Source organism: Phytophthora parasitica (assembly GCF_000247585.1).
Source record: "Phytophthora parasitica INRA-310 unplaced genomic scaffold supercont2.29, whole genome shotgun sequence".
Taxonomy (NCBI): Eukaryota; Oomycota; class Peronosporomycetes; order Peronosporales; family Peronosporaceae; genus Phytophthora; species Phytophthora nicotianae.
In genome coordinates, this window is record NW_008649015.1 from 360,084 (window position 1) to 375,656 (window position 15,573).

The window sequence follows — 15,573 nt, forward strand, 5'->3', positions numbered from 1 at the left end:
AGACTTGCGGCAATGCCACCTGACATCCACACAGGCAAAGGTGGGAGTCGCAGTCAACCTCGTAAAAGCCAAGCCAAGGCGGACCTTGCCAAGCATGTGTTTGCTGCTTCGGATGCACTTCAGTATGAAACGCTACAAGCTCAGCTTTACAGCTTGAAGACAATGATATCATGGAGAAATTCGTTCGTGCAAATCTCGCCGTCACGCTAAGGTTGGACTGAGGTGATCAAATGGAAATCAGATATAGTGTACCGGTTAAATGCATTGTCGGCGTCCGCTGAGGCACGAGTTCCGTTGTGAGAGAAGCGCATGATATTACTGGAGCCTTCATTCGTCTCCTTACTTACTTGTCGCCGCTACATGCAGTGCACTGTGCAGCGATCCTAACTTAGCAAAGATACCACAAATCTGGGAAGATTTGCCCACAGGCGTCCATGTCGTCGTCGTCGTTGAGGCTCGTGCTTGACCGAGTGAGCACGCGTGAAGCGGCAGCGGCCTTCGCATTCTGCACTTCCAGACGGTGAAGCACGTAGTGGATCTCCACGCTCGAGTCCGAGTTGTCCGCCGTCGTAAGTGCATTGCGTTTGTAGATCGGGCCCGAAGCCTGCGCGAACGCGGCGTCCAGGTCCACTGTAACTTGGCCGAGACGGTGCTTCCTTCCGAATCCCGGCGCGACGGTAGACACCTCGATGGTTACATCATGATATTGCACATCGTTCTCCCGCCGCTCAAAGACGAACTTCTCGCCAAAGACGAACTCGTTGTCGCAGCGCTCGGGCTGAGCGGAGGCCTTCGTCGTCGCGCCACTGCGGACAGTGCAGGCCAGGCGATGCGGCAACTGCAACTGGCCCTGCGACCACTTGGCCGAGCCCCATTTTGACGCCTTTTGGAGTTTTCCCGGGCCAATCATACTCACGCGGTTCTGCTCTTCAGTCGCATCAGAGCTCAAGTCTGTGACCTTCTGGATCGCCACCACAATGATCTCGCAGATATCTCCTCTTGCGACTTCATCGTCCTGCTCATCGGAAGTCATACTCGAATCGGTGTGGTCGTCTATGCCGGTCGGACTGCTCTGGGCTCTCCACAGCTTCTTGTTTGACGACGGGAATGCCTTAGCCAACAAGCTCTTCGTCATTGACGCGCAGCTCGCGAACGGGGAGCGCGAGCTCAGCGTCGGCAGCAGCGGATTCTTCTTCTTCACTAGTGCCACCTGCAACGCCGACGGGTCCGGTTCAGCAGAGCTACGCGTGTTCATAGTCTTCAGCATTGACATTGCTGTTGTTGATGTGTGTTGATATCTAAATGACAGGTCCGCTGCTTGAACTGAAGTGACAGAAGCAGATAGTCGCTTATAGAGATTTTCGCAGAATGCCACGATGACAGTTATCCAATTGCGCCGTTTTGAACGGGCTGTCGTCAAGGCTCTGACGCACGTACGAGAGTTTGACAGTGCGTCGAGGATTCAGAGAGCTCCGTACGCAAATCTACTAACAGGAAACTCAGAAACCAAGAACCCACACACAGCCGTATCTTATTTGGCGCCGTCCTGCTTGGGTGATCTTGAAGCCTCAAGGCGCAAGATGCCAATCCTTTACGTGGTGTCAAAAATGTCAAGGGCCTCAAAGCCCCAAAGGTTTTCAATCAGTACGGCGATGAAGACGGTATCTGCCATTTTCCAGTGCAAAACCATGGAAGACGGATCGCCGTTGCGTTAAAACGTTCTAACCAAAGAGGTTACACATAACCTACATGTAATTGCGACCGTTATCTATCAAGTCGACGATCAACTGATCCGTTATTATCAGCGTGGCGACGATCAATTACTGCACTCTGCAACGCGAAGGGTTCTGCATTGTCGACGGCAATCGACGACGTCTGCAACCACGATCGCCAAAATGGAAGGCAAATTTCAGTACAACGTCAACCTAACTATTTGGTGTTGTGCACATAAATGTATCCGCCACATCTACCTAAATCTGGTTCAAAGATGGAGTCGCTGTTCGTGCGGTCGCTGGCGCTGGGGGCGTCGACGGACGACACACAGACGCTGGCCAGTGCCTCGCGCACGACGGCCGACGCCACGTTCGCGGTAGCTAGCGGTCGAGAGGGTGTGATCCGCGTGTACGCAGCCTCGTGCTCGGCGCTGCTACATGAGTTCGCGTGTATCCACAGCCGCGTGTACACACTGCACTACACGAGCTTCTCGGACAGTTTGGTGACGCTAGAGAGCGATGTAAAGGGGGACGACGACGACGAGGAGGACGCTGAGACCTTCTTGTGCGTCTACCATGACTGGCGCGAGCGTAAAATGGTGCGCGGCTACACATTACCACTGGGAGTCCTAGAGAGCCCGTCCTCCAACCGCAAGGCGGACTGTGTGGCCGTCTGCAGCTTCACAGGTCGCGTCGTAGTGGCCATGGGCTCAGTGCTCAATATCTGGCAGTGCAGCCACGGCTTCTTTGAGCACGTCATGGAACTCAAAGTGGACATGGCACAGCGCCACGCCTTCCTACAGGTCGAATACGTGGCCATCCACGGCGTCTATGTGGCCTTCGCTTCTCAGACAGAGGTCCGAGTCATGGAGATCCACGTCAGGAGCTCCAACGACGTCGAGGAGACGAAGAAAATGGACGCAGCGCTTGACAAGACGCTGACGCTCGACAACCGGGTTGACAAACAAGAAGACGGAGATGCAGTACCACCAGACTCGTCCCAATGTGTCGAGATCTCGAGTTTCGATGACTTGAATGCGTTCGTGGAAGTTCCAGTGTCATGTTCAGCCTACAGCACAGTAGAAGCCGATACAAGACGTGAACAGGATGAACAACGGATCTTTGACGAGCAGGAGCAAACTCCTATGGTGTTGGGACGTAACGAAGCTCAGCAGGAAATGTGGAACCTTGCAGGTCTAGTGAAAAGCCAGGATATCCGTACGAACCAGGCCATGTCGTACTTTATCGGAGAGGAAGACGTGAGTGTGCTGCTGCAGCGTTATTTGCCACCGAATCACAGTGTTCGATCACTCAAGTTCCTGCCCGAGACTATCGACAATCGCGTTTGTATCGAGACGAGAAGCTACACGCGTCTACTGGTAGCGACCGAGAAACACGCTTTTCTGTACTATTTCTTGTCGGAAGAAGTGGATTCGACCAGGAAGAAAATGTCCAAGAAAGTATTGGGCAAAGGGGAGCGCACAAAGTCGAGAGGTATGCGCAAGCCGATCAAAATGGGGAAAGTTGTTGTGGGACAAAGTCGAGATTCGTTTACAAGTGTGGAGAATGACGAGGACGACACAGACGACAGTTCGACAGAGTCTGGGCGTGTAGTGATGCACTACAATTTCACGTCGGCAGTCACCAGCATCACCGCCAACAGCTCGTTCCTGTTTGTCGCGACGCTCTCAGGGCTTCAAGTGTGGTCGATCTGGAGTCCGTGTCACTACATGGCGGCCAGTCGCGCATTAAGCAAGTCGCTAGTGCCTCAGCCTTCTCAACCTCAACTGCTTTGCACGCAGCCCATTCCGTACCCGACATCGCAGCTTGCTGCGCTGGACTCGTACGTTGTATTGTTACCACAAGTGAGTTCGCTGGCATATCGACAGGATATCATGCACATGGCCAGTCTCGCCGCCGCTGAGTGTCTTCCCGAGTCTGAGTTTGAACTGCGTCCACCTCTCGACTGTAAAGAAGACCCATCTCAGCGTAGTATCATGATCTTCCAGCAGAGTCCGCCGTCCTTGGTCTTCTCCTATGTGCGTCAAGGCGTGCTATCGACCGATGACGACACGAAGCCATTCCAGATCGATTTATTGCTGAGCTTGTTCTCGTTGTATCGCTATCGCGCTGATGTGGGCTCCGATCTACTTCGTCTTGCCACCAGTAATGAGGCTGCTGTCTCAATCTCGGATCGAAAAGAGAAGCTAGCGCTTGAGCTTGAAACGAAGCTGTACGATCGTCTGGCAGGGGAATGTGCAGCTGATCTGGCAGCAGTTTTCATGTCGGAGCACCATCGCAACTTGGAGCGGGCTGCGCTTTTGTTCGTGGCGTCGAACGTTCCGTCAATAGAGGTGATACACAGGCTTCAGGCGATCGTTGGGACTGTGGACCGATCCGAGGTGATCCGAGCGACGGGCAAATATCTCGAGGCTTTCGTGTTCCCACCTCCTGAATCACTCGCCGACATATGTGGCCCACAATCAACTCAAACCGCAAGTTCAGATGACGCGAAGTTTACAAGGATTGTGTTGCTGCACTATGGCAAATACTTTCCCGAACAACTGTCTCGGTTAATTGTCGATTCGTCGTTGAAGTGGACACTGGAAGACATCGCATTTGCGCTCGAGAAGTTGGAGGAGTCTTCGAGCCACAGCGTCCTCGTTAAAATCGCTAGACTGGTGCTAGTGTTACGTGCTGCTGCGTTCTCATTGGAAGCTTGGGAGGCTCTTGAAACATCAGAAGGGACGTCACGAGAGGGTTTCGCTCAGGAATGCTCGTATCCCAACATGTTGGCTTTAGTAGACGAGCTGCTGGAGAACCACGTCGACGCGCTGACCCACTTAACAGTGACACATCCAGACCTGCTTGTTCAAGAGGTTACTATCGACCAGAATGGACCAGGATACACCAAACGCTTTTCCAGTTCGAAGCTAACGAAGGCACTTCTGGAGAAGTGTCCGTCGAGATATTTGGACATCCTGGAGCGGATTTTCAACAACGCAATCGGTCGCCAAGAAACGATCCACTCCACGCTTTTGTTCTGCTTGAATGCTATTGGTGACGCTGCTGCGCCGTCAGCAACGAGGATTGCTTCTAGTGGTTCCATGTCAGCTGAAGACGATACGGCATTCGTTCCTGACCAAGTGCTCGTCCTCCGGTTCCTGGTGTTTGTGCTTCAGATGTTTCCGACTCTTGAGAAATTGTCAGAGAGGGAGGAAGTGCAAGACGATGAGGAGGACCTGCAGAGTGCCAAGGCGGCAGTGGCAGCCGAGTTGACACGTCTGTGTGTCAAGCTGAGTTCTTGCTTCCACGGCTCGGAGAATAACGATGAAGACAGGCGCGTGGAGACTACCGTATGCGATCTCTTTGAGCCGATAGTATCGGAATCAACACTCCACGGAATACTCCCCGGTTGGGTGCAAGAATACTTGAAGACGCGCTGTCTACCGGAGACGCCAAGACTGCGCAGAACTCTCGAGTATCTTTTCTATCAAGCGCTGGGACTGCTACACCAGAAGGCCTTGATTCGCCCTCAAGATGTGCTGTCGGTGTACGAGGTGTTCGATGTCCAGTCTCCTGATCAGATGCCGTGGAATCTCGAGAACGACTTGGCTGCTCTCGTTGTTCTCCTCACTTTGCCTCGTGTCTCCAGGTATGTAGCACTTGTCTTTGTTTTTCTGAGCATTTGCTGATATTTATCGCGTTGTCTTGGGCAGAACGGTGGATGGGTTGAAGCTCATTGCGCAGCGTGCTGACTTCATTAATTTATTCTTGCCGTATGGCAAGAGCTTCTGCGTCACGTTGGATGAATGGCGATTCTTGATCAGCACTCTGTCTTCCATTTCCGAGAATGCAACAGAGGTACCGACGGCAACAACCTGCGCTTGTATATCATTGGCTCACCTTCCTTCTTGTTTCACAGACTGACCATGACAGCGCAATTCTGGAGAGTATTCTCAACCACGTGTGCTTGACTCTCAGTCCCGAAGACTTGCTCCAAGTTCTCCCCGACGACGGTGATATTGCGTTGTACATGTCGACCATAGAGGTCAGTATGCGTTTGGACCAGGTCCGCGAAAAGCAGAGAGATAGTCGACTCATGAGTGCCGTCGTTGGTTAAACGTGAACGTCCGAATTCAATCCGCATCAGCAGATTGAGACTCCGTAACCACTGCTCGCGAGCCAAAAGCTGTTCCTTGTTTCTCCATCAGCTTCGTGATGGCCTCAATGTACTGCAAAGGCAAATATCAACAGTCAGTTCTAGAAGCCAAATACGATCACGTAACGAGTGACTCACTGCAGCTCGTGTTTGGCGGAAATAAGTCTTCTGCGTGGCTTGAACGAACGTGCGGAAGTGGACGACCCATCGTTTATTAGGCTCCAACGCCACATATCCTTCATTGCCTCGCGCACGTTGAATAATTCTCTCCTCTTCCTGTCGATTCTCATCAAACAACAGCTTCGCCGTCATTTCAGACGCCTCGGTGTTCGTGAATCCAGGAGCGCTGACACTTTCACGTGGTGTCGATGCATCCATGAAGGAGGAGGTTCCCTCAACGTCCAAAGTCGCTGTTCCATCGGGTGCAATGACAACCACAGGGTCCCAGAAGAGCAGCTTATCCATATCTTGTACAAACTCACGCACACGCTTCGCCGGGATATCTGCCGGCACTCGGACGTCCAGTCGAAGTGGCCACAGGAACCTGTGGAATACTTCAGTTGTGTTGCTAACTGTACCCCCTGCAGGGATAAATGTCTTGGTGTTGTCCGGAGTGGCCAGTACAATGAAACCTAGAGGTGCATCGCAGATATTTCCTTTCCTCGAGCCGTGTAGATAGATCCGTGAGTCTAAGTGCAGCATATTGGCCAAGAACATGTAGTGTGCCCCCATGACGTTGCGCAGCTACAGCAATACAACACAGCAAACGTTTAAAACATTATCAATACCAAAACAGTAAATTTTTACTCTACGTACCAACGGTAGTGCAGCCAATGCAATGGACACGAAGAATCCCACTGAGAAGAGCAGTCTCAGCTCGTTCGAATCCTCGATCTGAGGCGCGACGTAGTAGGTGTAGACGATCAGCACTAGCAACAGCATTTTAGCCAGCGTGCTGCCTTCGTACAGCAAAGTCATACGTCCAGCCTTCTCGTCTTTCTTGTAGCCCACCACTCCTTTGCGTACAATAACCTCTCGAATCACGTTGCCGCCTGAGTCCATCCAGATGATGAAGCAGACACCGAAAACCCACGCCGGCCACTCGTACAGCAGCAGCGACAGTCTTGATACGAGGATGGCGATCCACAGCAATCCAACGCGACACATAAGCGACGTCTGCCACATCATCATCAGTCGAGCGTCATCGGGCCATCTGCGATACCATTTGTGGGTTTTTTTTTATATCAATGCGTTAATAATGGCAATTTGTTTATGGCAACGTACATCCATTTCTTGGGGCAGGCTTTGCGGACGCTCCAGAAGAGACAGCGCGCGATGGGGTTGGCTAAGACGGTGGAGAGGAAGAAGAGCACGATGGACACGTACGTTCGGATGCTGCCGCTCTTGGTTGTGTGCCACCATTTCTCCCACGCCTCCTGCGTCGACTGTGACACCATTGCGAGAAAAAAAAAATTGTGAATGAAAAACGAATTGGCATTTACAACGTCCTTATTGGTCAAAAACCCATCCATACGACCTTTATTGCATGTCCTCGTCTTCCTCGTCGTAAGACTCGTAGCCGTTGACTTCAGCGCTATCGGCACCTTCTCCGTTGGTGATAGCCTCTTTCTCCTTCTCCAGCTTGCGTAGGTATGCACGACGGTCACGTTCACGCATGCCTTCCAGCGTGTTTTCGAACTCACGCTCCTTCTTCTCGTGCTCTGCCAGCAGCTCTTGCTCACTGTCAACAACAGCAACAATAGCCCAGAAGCTAGTTAATAACCTATAAAGATTTCTCACAGGCGTTGCATTTCCATAAGACGCACCTAGCTACGATCTCCTTAGTCAAGCAGCACTTGGCACAAATATCTCGCTCCTGCAATAGTACACGGCCACCAGAAGTCAGCACATTGCAACTGCAACAACCTCATTGCCAAGATTAGCTTGAATATCCTTACCTTGGCGCAGGGGTCGCAAGAGGCGTGATAGGCTGAAGTTACTGTCTTCTGATGGCAGTAAATGCTGCAGCCACATTAAAACACAACAACAATCAGTCAGTCTCCGCAGTTTATACCTCAGAACTACATTGTAGCTTAGTTCAGCGCACTGTAGTGCAGTGAGACGTACCAGGAGCCTGGCTGCGTGAGTGGTTTGTACTTGCGGTACTTCTTGCGCCACTCAATTTGCTTGCGGCACTTCTCACAAAGTCCATGGATGGGCATAGACAAAATACGATCCGTCTTCTTGGACTTGGGGTTGTGCTTGAATGCGAACGTGTTCTGGTGCTTAGGTGCACGCTTCTTTACGTTGCCGCGCTGCGAGCTCATGGTCGTCACTAGGGTGATTTCTGATGTAGCAAGTCAATTGTGCCCATTCAAAGCACAGTTAATTAATGTGGCCACATAAAATTACACCAACTGTACATAAACTGTAGCTGTAGTCATATCTTGAGAGATGCAGGTAGATCCAGACGAGACGAACGCGCTGCTGCTGCTCGTGAGCGGTGACGGCATCCCGTTGCTGGTTCGCTCTTACGGAGAGGTATGTACACCACCAAGCGCTGCGGTGGGTGTTACAAGCGCGCTATACCATGCTGCGAGGCGCGAAAACGACGGATCTGTCGACCTGCAGCTGCTGGCACTGGAGACCATGCACCGCTCCATCGTCTACGAGATGACGCCAATCGACTTGTTGATGGTGTTCGCATCCGACAAACCTTGTGGTGGCTGTCCATCGAACGATGCTATGATTAGGCAAATGTTGCGCACAGTGTTTGATGCCGTGGTGCTTCTCCTTGGAGAACGCAATTTGCGCGACTGGGACGCGTCCAAGCTGCGTGCAGCCATCGCAAAGCAAGTCGAAGTGGTAGATACTATTATCACTACGTTTCACATAGACCCACGCTTTGTTTTAGGCCGGCCTGTGCGTGATATCGTGGCGTATCGACAGCTGGATGGCATTGATGTTGGCAAGAGTGGCAGCTTGGTGCAAGGCGCGTGGCTCGAGAACGGAGAGCTCGTGGGCGAATATTTCCAGCCAAATGGACCCAAAATACTTGAAGCGGAAGAGCTGCTGCTTCTGACGGTACTAGGGGAGTGCGTGGGTCGGAGAGAGTGCAACTACACGCACTACATCGGCTGCGTCCACCTCGCACGGACACAAATAGCCACCAAGGTGGTCATTCGAAGCAGCTCGAAGGGCCCTTTGATCACCTTCATTGGAATTTTTGGTAGCCAAGCGGAGGATGACAAAACGCTGAAGGAAATGGTTCGTTGTGTGTTGGCGTATACTTGAAGAAGGGGCGAGAATGGACGTCGTTAACTCTTTTAACTTCTCCAGGCGGATAAACTGCTGTTGTGTCGAGCAAAAGCACGCGTAAGAGAGATCGGCAGTCCGCTGAAAAACGTACCCACCACCTTGATCTGGTTCGTAGCTGTCAACTAATCTTTATCATCGTTGTGCACTAACCTGTTCAAGGTATAGCTCCTACGCTTCTCGTCTCGGAGACTCACCTTCTCCGTCTTGTAGAACACTAGCATATCTCAATCCGGCATGGGAGGGTGTACTTAAAGCCGATACTAGCCTGGAATTGACCATGGACACCAAGCAGATATCAAGAAACTTCTGGTGGCGAGAACTCTGTCGATTTGCCGCCCATAGACAGCACGCAACTTCTTCAAACTACAAGCAAGAAGACGAGGTACATACAAGCAAACCAAGCCTTGTTTGCAGTGTACTCATTGGTTGCATCCTGTAATACAGGCCCTTACGTTCTTGCAGCACGTGCGTGGCCCCATCCAGTTCGTGTCACTGTGTATTGGACCAGTTCCAGTAGCAAAGATCGTGGCGCTTGGAGACGCTCTAGCTGAAGCCATGCTCAATATTCAATGAAAGAACTGATAGTGCATTTTGATATTAAGGAGGAGGCTGCCATTGGCTTCACAAAGCTCACAGTGGACTGGCCATGGTATACTTTACTTGACCTCGTTCACGAGCGGTTCCTTGGCAGCGTACGCCTTGATATTGGCCATAGTGGTGTGACCAATGTTGTCCAAAGCCTCCTTTGTGAAGAAGGCTTGGTGGCCAGTGATGATCACGTTCGGGAAGGTGAAGAGACGAGCGAGAGTCTCATCGGCGATGATACCGCCAGAACAGTCCGAGTAGAAGTACTCGCCCTCGCCTTCGAAGACATCGAGGCCGACACCGCCGATCTTGCCGCTTTTTAGGCCTTCCACCAGCGCCTTGGTGTCAATAAGGCCACCACGACTGGTATTAATGATGGTCACGCCCTGTTTCATCTTGGCAATGCTGTCGGCGTTAATCATGTGCTTGGTACTCGGGAAAAGAGGCGCATGTAGCGAGATGATATCAGCACTGGTCCAGATCTCGTCTTGGCTGACGTACTCGACGCCATAGCTCAGTGCTTCGGGGTTCTGCACTACATCGTAGGCAAGCACCTTAGCACCGAAGCCAGCAGCGATACGAGCGAACAGAGCTCCAATCTTGCCCGTACCCACAACACCGATGGTCTTGCCGTTGATATCAAAGCCCAACAAACCAGCGAGACGGAAGTTCTGCTCGCGTGTGCGGTTGTACGAGCGATGGATCTTGCGGTTCAGCGTCATCATCAAGGCAGCAGCGTGCTCGGCCACAGCGTATGGGGAGTAGGCCGGCACGCGGGTTACGACCATGCCGAGCTCCTTGGCGACCTTGAGGTCGATCATATCGAAGCCGGCGCAGCGCAGGAACACGGCGCGGGTGCCACCAGCGTGCAGGGCGCGTAGAGATTCCTCATCAGCGATATCGTTAACGAAGATGCACACACCTTCGCAGCCCTCGGCCAACTTGGCAGACGTGTGGTCTAGACGCGGCACCAGGAACGTGATCTCATGGGTTGGGGTCACACCGTCCTCCTTGGCGATGCGCTCCATCGACTCAATGTCGTAGCTGTGCGTGGAGAAGAAGGCGATCTTCATAGTGTTAAAGCGTAGCTTGCTCAGGTCTTGGTATATTTGAGAATGAGTGTGTCTGACTGGGGATCAAAACTCGGCATGATACGCGTGTTTTTGTGAGCAACATGGCACGCTATGAGACACTGTGAGCGGCATAACTTTGTCACTTCAACATAATTCAATCGTAAAATAAGGCATCTGTGCTTTGGACAAAGACTTTTGTGAAAGTCGCGTTGATACGATGATAAACATGCAGCCCATGAGGATTCAACGCTCGAGGTGAGCAATCCCCAAGACGTCAAGTTCGTCGTGGCGCGACTCGACTCGGTCTTATCGACGGCCGTTGCGGAACTGCGACCGGCCAAACTCCATGTCTTTGAAGCCACTACGAGGATTGTCGAGCAATCGATATTCTCATGATGAAGCTCATTCCGTAGCATGCTTGCGTGTTGCTGTTGCTGACGCTCTATTTCGAGATGGTTTGTACTCTGCCTTCTACGTAGTAGTAAAATTCTAAAGAAGCAGCAGCAAGCATGCCATTTTGCCACTCCAGCAGATAAGTTCACTTGCACTGTAGTCGCAATCAATATAACTACAGCAACGGCGACGTTCTGGTTCGACTTCATCTAAACACGATGACAAGCTAGCACCCCAGCCGACAGACAGTACACAACCCTTCTTTGTAAAAGGAAAACCTGCATGTTCATCTAGGATACTATTGACATGTATCAGGCTGTCGAAATAGAATGTTACGCTTTACTTGACCTCGTTCACCAGCGTCTTCTTGGCCTCGTACGCCTTCACATTAGCGAAAGTCGTCAGGGCAATGTTGTCCAGGGCCTCCTTGGTGAAGAAAGCCTGGTGACCCGTGATCAGTACGTTCGCGAACGTGAATAAGCGAGCTAAGGTCTCGTCTTGGATGACAACACCCGAGCGATCCGAGTAAAAGTATGCACCCTCACCCTCGAACACATCAAGACCCACTGCGCCGACCTTGCCACTCTTCAGGCCATCCACAAGGGCCTTGTTGTCGATCAAACCGCCACGGCTCGTGTTAATAATCGTGACACCCTTCTTCATCTTTGAGATGCTGTCGGCGTTGATCGTGTGTTTGGTGGAAGGGAACAGCGGGCAGTGCAGCGAGATGATGTCAGCGCGCTTCCACATCTCGTCCAGCGAAACGTATTCGACACCATAGCTCAGAGCCTCGGGGTTCTGCACCACATCGTAGCCGAGTACTTTGGCACCGAAGCCAGCAGCGATACGAGCGAACAGGGCACCGATCTTGCCCGTGCCGACAACACCGATGGTCTTGCCGTTGATATCAAAGCCCAACAAACCAGCGAGACGGAAGTTTTGTTCGCGTGTGCGGTTGTATGAGCGGTGAATCTTGCGATTGAGTGCCATCATCAACGATGCGGCGTGCTCGGCTACAGCGTATGGGGAATAGGCAGGCACACGAGTCACTGCAAGGCCAAGCTCCTTAGCGACCTTGAGGTCGATCATGTCGAAACCGGCGCAACGCAGGAACATGGCCTTGGTGCCACCGGCTGCCAGCACGCGCAGAGCTGCTTCGTCAGCGACGTCGTTGACGAAGATGCAGACACCTTCGCAACCTTCGGCCAATTTGGCGGACGTGGCGTCCAGACGCGGGGTAAAGAACTTGAGCTCGTGCTTGGGAGTAATGTCCTGCTCCTTAGCGATGCGCTCCATCGACTCGATGTCGTAGCTGTGCGACGAGAAGAAAGCGATCTGCATGGTGTTGGTTGTGGTAATGCGGTTTTCTCGGCAAAAAGAAGAATGACCGACCCAAGCGATCAAGTCGAAGTAGAGAATCTTCGTGCATGGATGCACTGTACGCGGCGCCAGCATCTCATCGCAGGAGCTCGCTTGCTCGGCCCATAAACAAAGAGCGAACGAGTGAGCTAGCCAACTCTTGAGAAACTGAAGACTGCAGCTGCGCGTTTCTATGCGAGTCTGGTGCCGAATGCTGAGATGGTGTACCGTAGAGGGCAAAATAGTTAGTCGTCAGTTAATTGGAAACTTATGTACACTTACTTATGTGCTTTTCTTCAAGGATGTTGTAAATGACTTGACGAATTTCTGTTAAAACGCGCGACCGAAGACAAGTAGGCAAGCTCGTTAACGGTGTTAAACAGAAAAACGCGGTTCATCGATTGAAATCTGCCTTGGCCACATCTCTATGCCGTCACCTGTGCATAATGCACTGCATTGTCGACGCCAAAGCGTTAACATATCGATTGGATGCAGCACGCAACAAGCGGCGAGTATGCAAGGTAGCGAGCGCTGCTGCGGTAGAGCGATGGATACCAAAGAGGTGGCAGCGACTGATAAGCACAAGCCGCCCATGCGCTTACTCGGAGCCCAAACCTGTACAGGAATGCTAAGCTCGAATCGCATGACCTCCTCACCAAATGCATAGCAAAATGTTTTTCTGTATGATTACAGTGTAATCATTTTTCTTTTCCTTTCCCAATAATCACGACTTGCACGATTAAAATCCATGCTCAGTGGTCTGCTAATAGCACTAGATAGCAGTGCTATCTAGTGCACTCATCGAGCTCTCTAGCTGTTAGTGTTAACAGCAAACGGTACTCATGACGCATTCTTCGTGAGGAGGGATATACTAAATTTAGTTGAAAATATCGACTCGAGATGGTCGCCATATCTTCACTTGACCTCGTTCACAAGCGGCTCATTGGAGATGTAAGCAACGATGTTGTCGATAGTCGTGCGCGCAATGTTGTCCAGTGCCTCCTGTGTAAAGAATGCCTGGTGGCCCGTAATGATAACGTTCGGGAACGTAAACAAGCGAGCCAGCATGTCGTTGGCGATAATCTCACCCGAGCGATCCGAGTAGAAGTAGCCCTGCTCGCCCTCAAACACGTCCAGACCCACTGACGAAACCTTGTTGGACTTGATACCTTCTACGAGAGCCTCAGTGTTGACTAACGCACCACGACTCGTGTTGAGGATCATCACACCGTCTTTCATCTGCTTGATGCTATTCGCGTTGATCACGTACTTGGTACTTGGGAACAATGGGCAGTGCAGCGAGATGATGTCGGCATTCTTCCAGATCTCCTCGAGCGGCACATACTCGACACGGTAGCTTAACGCTTCTGGGTTCTCGGCGACATCATATGCAAGCACGCGGCATCCGAAGCCCTTGCAAATACGCGCGAAGATGGCACCGATCTTGCCCGTACCAATGATACCCACCGTTTTGCCGTTCATATCAAAGCCCATCAGACCCGTAAGCCGGAAGTTTTGCTCGCGCGTGCGGTTGAAAGCACGGTGTGTCTTGCGGTTCAGCGTCATCATCAAGGCGGCAGCATGTTCGGCTACAGCGTAAGGAGAATACGCCGGCACGCGCACAACGGGCATGTTAAGCTCCTTGGCCACGTCAAGGTCCACCATGTCGAAACCAGCGCAACGCAGGAAAAGCACGCGAGTGCCACGGTCGTAGAGCTACACGAACGGGTTAGCCCACAAATTACTTTTACAGTCTCCAGTATCACTATCTCACTCACTCTGCGCAGCGAAGTCGCGTCAGCGACGTCGTTGACGAAGATGCAGACGCCCTCGCAGTCCTCAGCCAGCTGCGTGGTTTGTTGCGTAAGCCGGTTGGAGAAGAAGCTGCAGTGGCAACGAGGAGATTCGAGCAACAAACAACGTCAGTGATGCATGCCGGTATTGTCAAGTAATTGGCCTCTAGGTCTGAGCTGCGAGTGGCATTGGGAGACATACACAAGTTCGTTGTCCTTAGCGATCCCTGCACACTCGGCCAAAGCTTTCATCGCGCCGATCTCGTAGTTGTGTGCCGAGAAGAAGCCAACACGCATGCCCTTGCGCTGCTGGGTGGTGACGAAGTCGCGTTGTGCAAGAACTGGCAACCATCGGCGTGACATCGAGCAACTCTGGCGGCGGCCGAATGAGGCTATGCAGCGCTGCATCATATGTGCAGGTGCGTGGGTTAGTGTTTGGAGTTTGGAGTTCTTTTTGGTAGTGTGCGGTCTCGATGAAATCAAGGTGGTTCCAAAGACGACGCGCCAAGTACAGTATCACTGAGGTGTTTGCCACATCACATGCTTGCCTTGTGCCTTGAGAAGCACTCATCGGGTGTAAACCAGGTAGACACGCACATGGAACGACGGCGTTGACGTATCCAAAATGTACTACAGTATTCTACTCGCAGTTTCCATCGCCATTAGCCTCCCAGCTGTCATGGAGTGCCTGTTTGAACGCGTTAGCTAGAGCAACTGCACTGGAGCCCCATGCATAATGCTGCTTGCTTCACCTTCATCATGGTCCAGGTAACTACAAGAAATACAAGCCGAGATTTGGTAAAGATTGTATTGTCGATACTTTCACGTACCAGAGCCTGCAGTACATGTAGTTCCTTGACTTTGTCAAGCTATTTTCTCGGCACACAACCTTTTCCACACGTACAAAACTACACAGAAGATATACCATACAACAGTAAACTTCATTCAAAACCTGTCTTGGCAGAGCGGTGTCGATAACGATAATGAAGGCCTCGGAATGCAATGACAACGAGCTCGCCCGGAGTGTAATCGGCGTTATTCGCATAAAGTCAAAATTAAAGCAATGACAATGAGCCCACGAAATAAAAGGATCAGATTCGGTGGTCGACACGAATTGCCTCGTCTCATGTCCAAGTTAAAGTGAACTTCAATCAGTTTACATGTTAGAACTCAAACGC

General features: G+C 51.7%; 9 protein-coding genes across 15 annotated transcripts in view; 2 read left to right on the forward strand and 7 right to left on the reverse strand.

Moving 5' to 3' along the window:
- Positions 1 to 29: 29 nt before the first annotated feature.
- PPTG_12016 (hypothetical protein) lies at positions 30 to 1,501 on the reverse strand. The gene has a single exon (XM_008908202.1). It carries the CDS (start codon positions 1,271 to 1,273, stop codon positions 389 to 391), a length of 885 nt encoding a protein of 294 aa, XP_008906450.1. The 5' UTR covers positions 1,274 to 1,501; the 3' UTR covers positions 30 to 388.
- Positions 1,502 to 1,896: 395 nt separating this feature from the next.
- PPTG_12018 (hypothetical protein) lies at positions 1,897 to 7,345 on the reverse strand. Of its 4 annotated transcripts, XM_008908203.1 has the most exons (4): positions 7,159 to 7,345; positions 6,691 to 7,087; positions 6,013 to 6,618; positions 1,897 to 5,947 (listed from the first exon to the last, which is right to left on the reverse strand). In XM_008908203.1, exons 1-4 carry the CDS (start codon positions 7,329 to 7,331, stop codon positions 5,852 to 5,854), a joined length of 1,272 nt encoding a protein of 423 aa, XP_008906451.1. In that variant the 5' UTR covers positions 7,332 to 7,345; the 3' UTR covers positions 1,897 to 5,851. The 4 variants fall into 4 exon arrangements, with proteins under 4 accessions (XP_008906451.1, XP_008906452.1, XP_008906453.1 ...); XM_008908204.1 differs by having other exon boundaries at positions 1,897 to 6,618; XM_008908205.1 differs by having other exon boundaries at positions 6,691 to 7,345.
- On the forward strand, positions 1,960 to 6,670 carry PPTG_12017 (hypothetical protein). The gene is made up of 3 exons (XM_008908207.1): positions 1,960 to 5,367; positions 5,432 to 5,576; positions 5,638 to 6,670. The coding sequence occupies exons 1-3, from the start codon at positions 1,988 to 1,990 to the stop codon at positions 5,833 to 5,835; spliced, it is 3,723 nt and encodes a 1,240-aa protein (XP_008906455.1). The 5' UTR covers positions 1,960 to 1,987; the 3' UTR covers positions 5,836 to 6,670.
- Positions 7,346 to 7,347: 2 nt separating the features above from the next.
- PPTG_12019 (hypothetical protein) lies at positions 7,348 to 8,248 on the reverse strand. The gene is made up of 4 exons (XM_008908208.1): positions 8,002 to 8,248; positions 7,833 to 7,896; positions 7,701 to 7,750; positions 7,348 to 7,615 (listed from the first exon to the last, which is right to left on the reverse strand). Exons 1-4 carry the CDS (start codon positions 8,199 to 8,201, stop codon positions 7,414 to 7,416), a joined length of 516 nt encoding a protein of 171 aa, XP_008906456.1. The 5' UTR covers positions 8,202 to 8,248; the 3' UTR covers positions 7,348 to 7,413.
- Positions 8,226 to 10,919, reverse strand: PPTG_12021 (hypothetical protein). Its single transcript, XM_008908209.1, has one exon. It carries the CDS (start codon positions 10,848 to 10,850, stop codon positions 9,849 to 9,851), a length of 1,002 nt encoding a protein of 333 aa, XP_008906457.1. The 5' UTR covers positions 10,851 to 10,919; the 3' UTR covers positions 8,226 to 9,848.
- On the forward strand, positions 8,327 to 9,826 carry PPTG_12020 (the record flags this gene model as incomplete). Of its 2 annotated transcripts, XM_008908211.1 has the most annotated exons (4): positions 8,327 to 9,141; positions 9,214 to 9,299; positions 9,403 to 9,574; positions 9,637 to 9,826. In XM_008908211.1, coding segments are annotated over 3 exons (902 nt in total), but the record flags the coding sequence as incomplete, so codon positions are not given. The 2 variants fall into 2 exon arrangements, with proteins under 2 accessions (XP_008906459.1, XP_008906458.1); XM_008908210.1 differs by having other exon boundaries at positions 9,214 to 9,574.
- A 323-nt stretch (positions 10,920 to 11,242) lies between the features above and the next one.
- Positions 11,243 to 12,822, reverse strand: PPTG_12022 (hypothetical protein). The gene has a single exon (XM_008908212.1). It carries the CDS (start codon positions 12,696 to 12,698, stop codon positions 11,583 to 11,585), a length of 1,116 nt encoding a protein of 371 aa, XP_008906460.1. The 5' UTR covers positions 12,699 to 12,822; the 3' UTR covers positions 11,243 to 11,582.
- Positions 12,823 to 13,225: 403 nt separating this feature from the next.
- Positions 13,226 to 14,870, reverse strand: PPTG_12023 (hypothetical protein). Of its 3 annotated transcripts, XM_008908213.1 has the most exons (3): positions 14,598 to 14,870; positions 14,381 to 14,486; positions 13,226 to 14,318 (listed from the first exon to the last, which is right to left on the reverse strand). In XM_008908213.1, the coding sequence occupies exons 1-3, from the start codon at positions 14,804 to 14,806 to the stop codon at positions 13,518 to 13,520; spliced, it is 1,116 nt and encodes a 371-aa protein (XP_008906461.1). In that variant the 5' UTR covers positions 14,807 to 14,870; the 3' UTR covers positions 13,226 to 13,517. The 3 variants fall into 3 exon arrangements, with proteins under 3 accessions (XP_008906461.1, XP_008906463.1, XP_008906462.1); XM_008908215.1 differs by having other exon boundaries at positions 13,226 to 14,486; XM_008908214.1 differs by having other exon boundaries at positions 14,381 to 14,870.
- Positions 14,871 to 15,558: 688 nt separating this feature from the next.
- The window catches only part of PPTG_12024 (hypothetical protein), a gene marked incomplete at both ends in the record, with an annotated part of 744 nt that continues 729 nt past the window's right edge, over positions 15,559 to 15,573 (reverse strand). Inside the window, one exon of the mRNA XM_008908216.1 lies at positions 15,559 to 15,571. Coding sequence (XP_008906464.1) covers positions 15,559 to 15,571 — 13 coding nt within the window. The remainder of the gene's footprint in view (positions 15,572 to 15,573) is intronic.

Coding starts and splice junctions, on each gene's coding strand:
- PPTG_12019 (XM_008908208.1), bottom strand. CDS start 8,201: ATGAGCTCGCAGCGCGGCAACGTAAAGAAGCGTGCACCTAAGCACCAG. Junction 7,751..7,832: donor CTTGCGACCCCTGCGCCAAG/GTAAGGATATTC, acceptor GTACTATTGCAG/GAGCGAGATATTTGTGCCAA. Junction 7,616..7,700: donor ACTAAGGAGATCGTAGCTAG/GTGCGTCTTATG, acceptor TGTTGTTGACAG/TGAGCAAGAGCTGCTGGCAG.
- PPTG_12021 (XM_008908209.1), bottom strand. CDS start 10,850: ATGAAGATCGCCTTCTTCTCCACGCACAGCTACGACATTGAGTCGATG.
- PPTG_12018 (XM_008908203.1), bottom strand. CDS start 7,331: ATGGTGTCACAGTCGACGCAGGAGGCGTGGGAGAAATGGTGGCACACA. Junction 7,088..7,158: donor GCCTGCCCCAAGAAATGGAT/GTACGTTGCCAT, acceptor ATGGTATCGCAG/ATGGCCCGATGACGCTCGAC. Junction 5,948..6,012: donor TCCGCCAAACACGAGCTGCA/GTGAGTCACTCG, acceptor TTGCCTTTGCAG/TACATTGAGGCCATCACGAA.
- PPTG_12016 (XM_008908202.1), bottom strand. CDS start 1,273: ATGTCAATGCTGAAGACTATGAACACGCGTAGCTCTGCTGAACCGGAC.
- PPTG_12023 (XM_008908213.1), bottom strand. CDS start 14,806: ATGATGCAGCGCTGCATAGCCTCATTCGGCCGCCGCCAGAGTTGCTCG. Junction 14,487..14,597: donor GCTAAGGACAACGAACTTGT/GTATGTCTCCCA, acceptor TTGCCACTGCAG/CTTCTTCTCCAACCGGCTTA. Junction 14,319..14,380: donor ACGCGACTTCGCTGCGCAGA/GTGAGTGAGATA, acceptor CCGTTCGTGTAG/CTCTACGACCGTGGCACTCG.
- PPTG_12017 (XM_008908207.1), top strand. CDS start 1,988: ATGGAGTCGCTGTTCGTGCGGTCGCTGGCGCTGGGGGCGTCGACGGAC. Junction 5,368..5,431: donor ACTTTGCCTCGTGTCTCCAG/GTATGTAGCACT, acceptor TGTCTTGGGCAG/AACGGTGGATGGGTTGAAGC. Junction 5,577..5,637: donor TTTCCGAGAATGCAACAGAG/GTACCGACGGCA, acceptor CTTGTTTCACAG/ACTGACCATGACAGCGCAAT.
- PPTG_12022 (XM_008908212.1), bottom strand. CDS start 12,698: ATGCTGGCGCCGCGTACAGTGCATCCATGCACGAAGATTCTCTACTTC.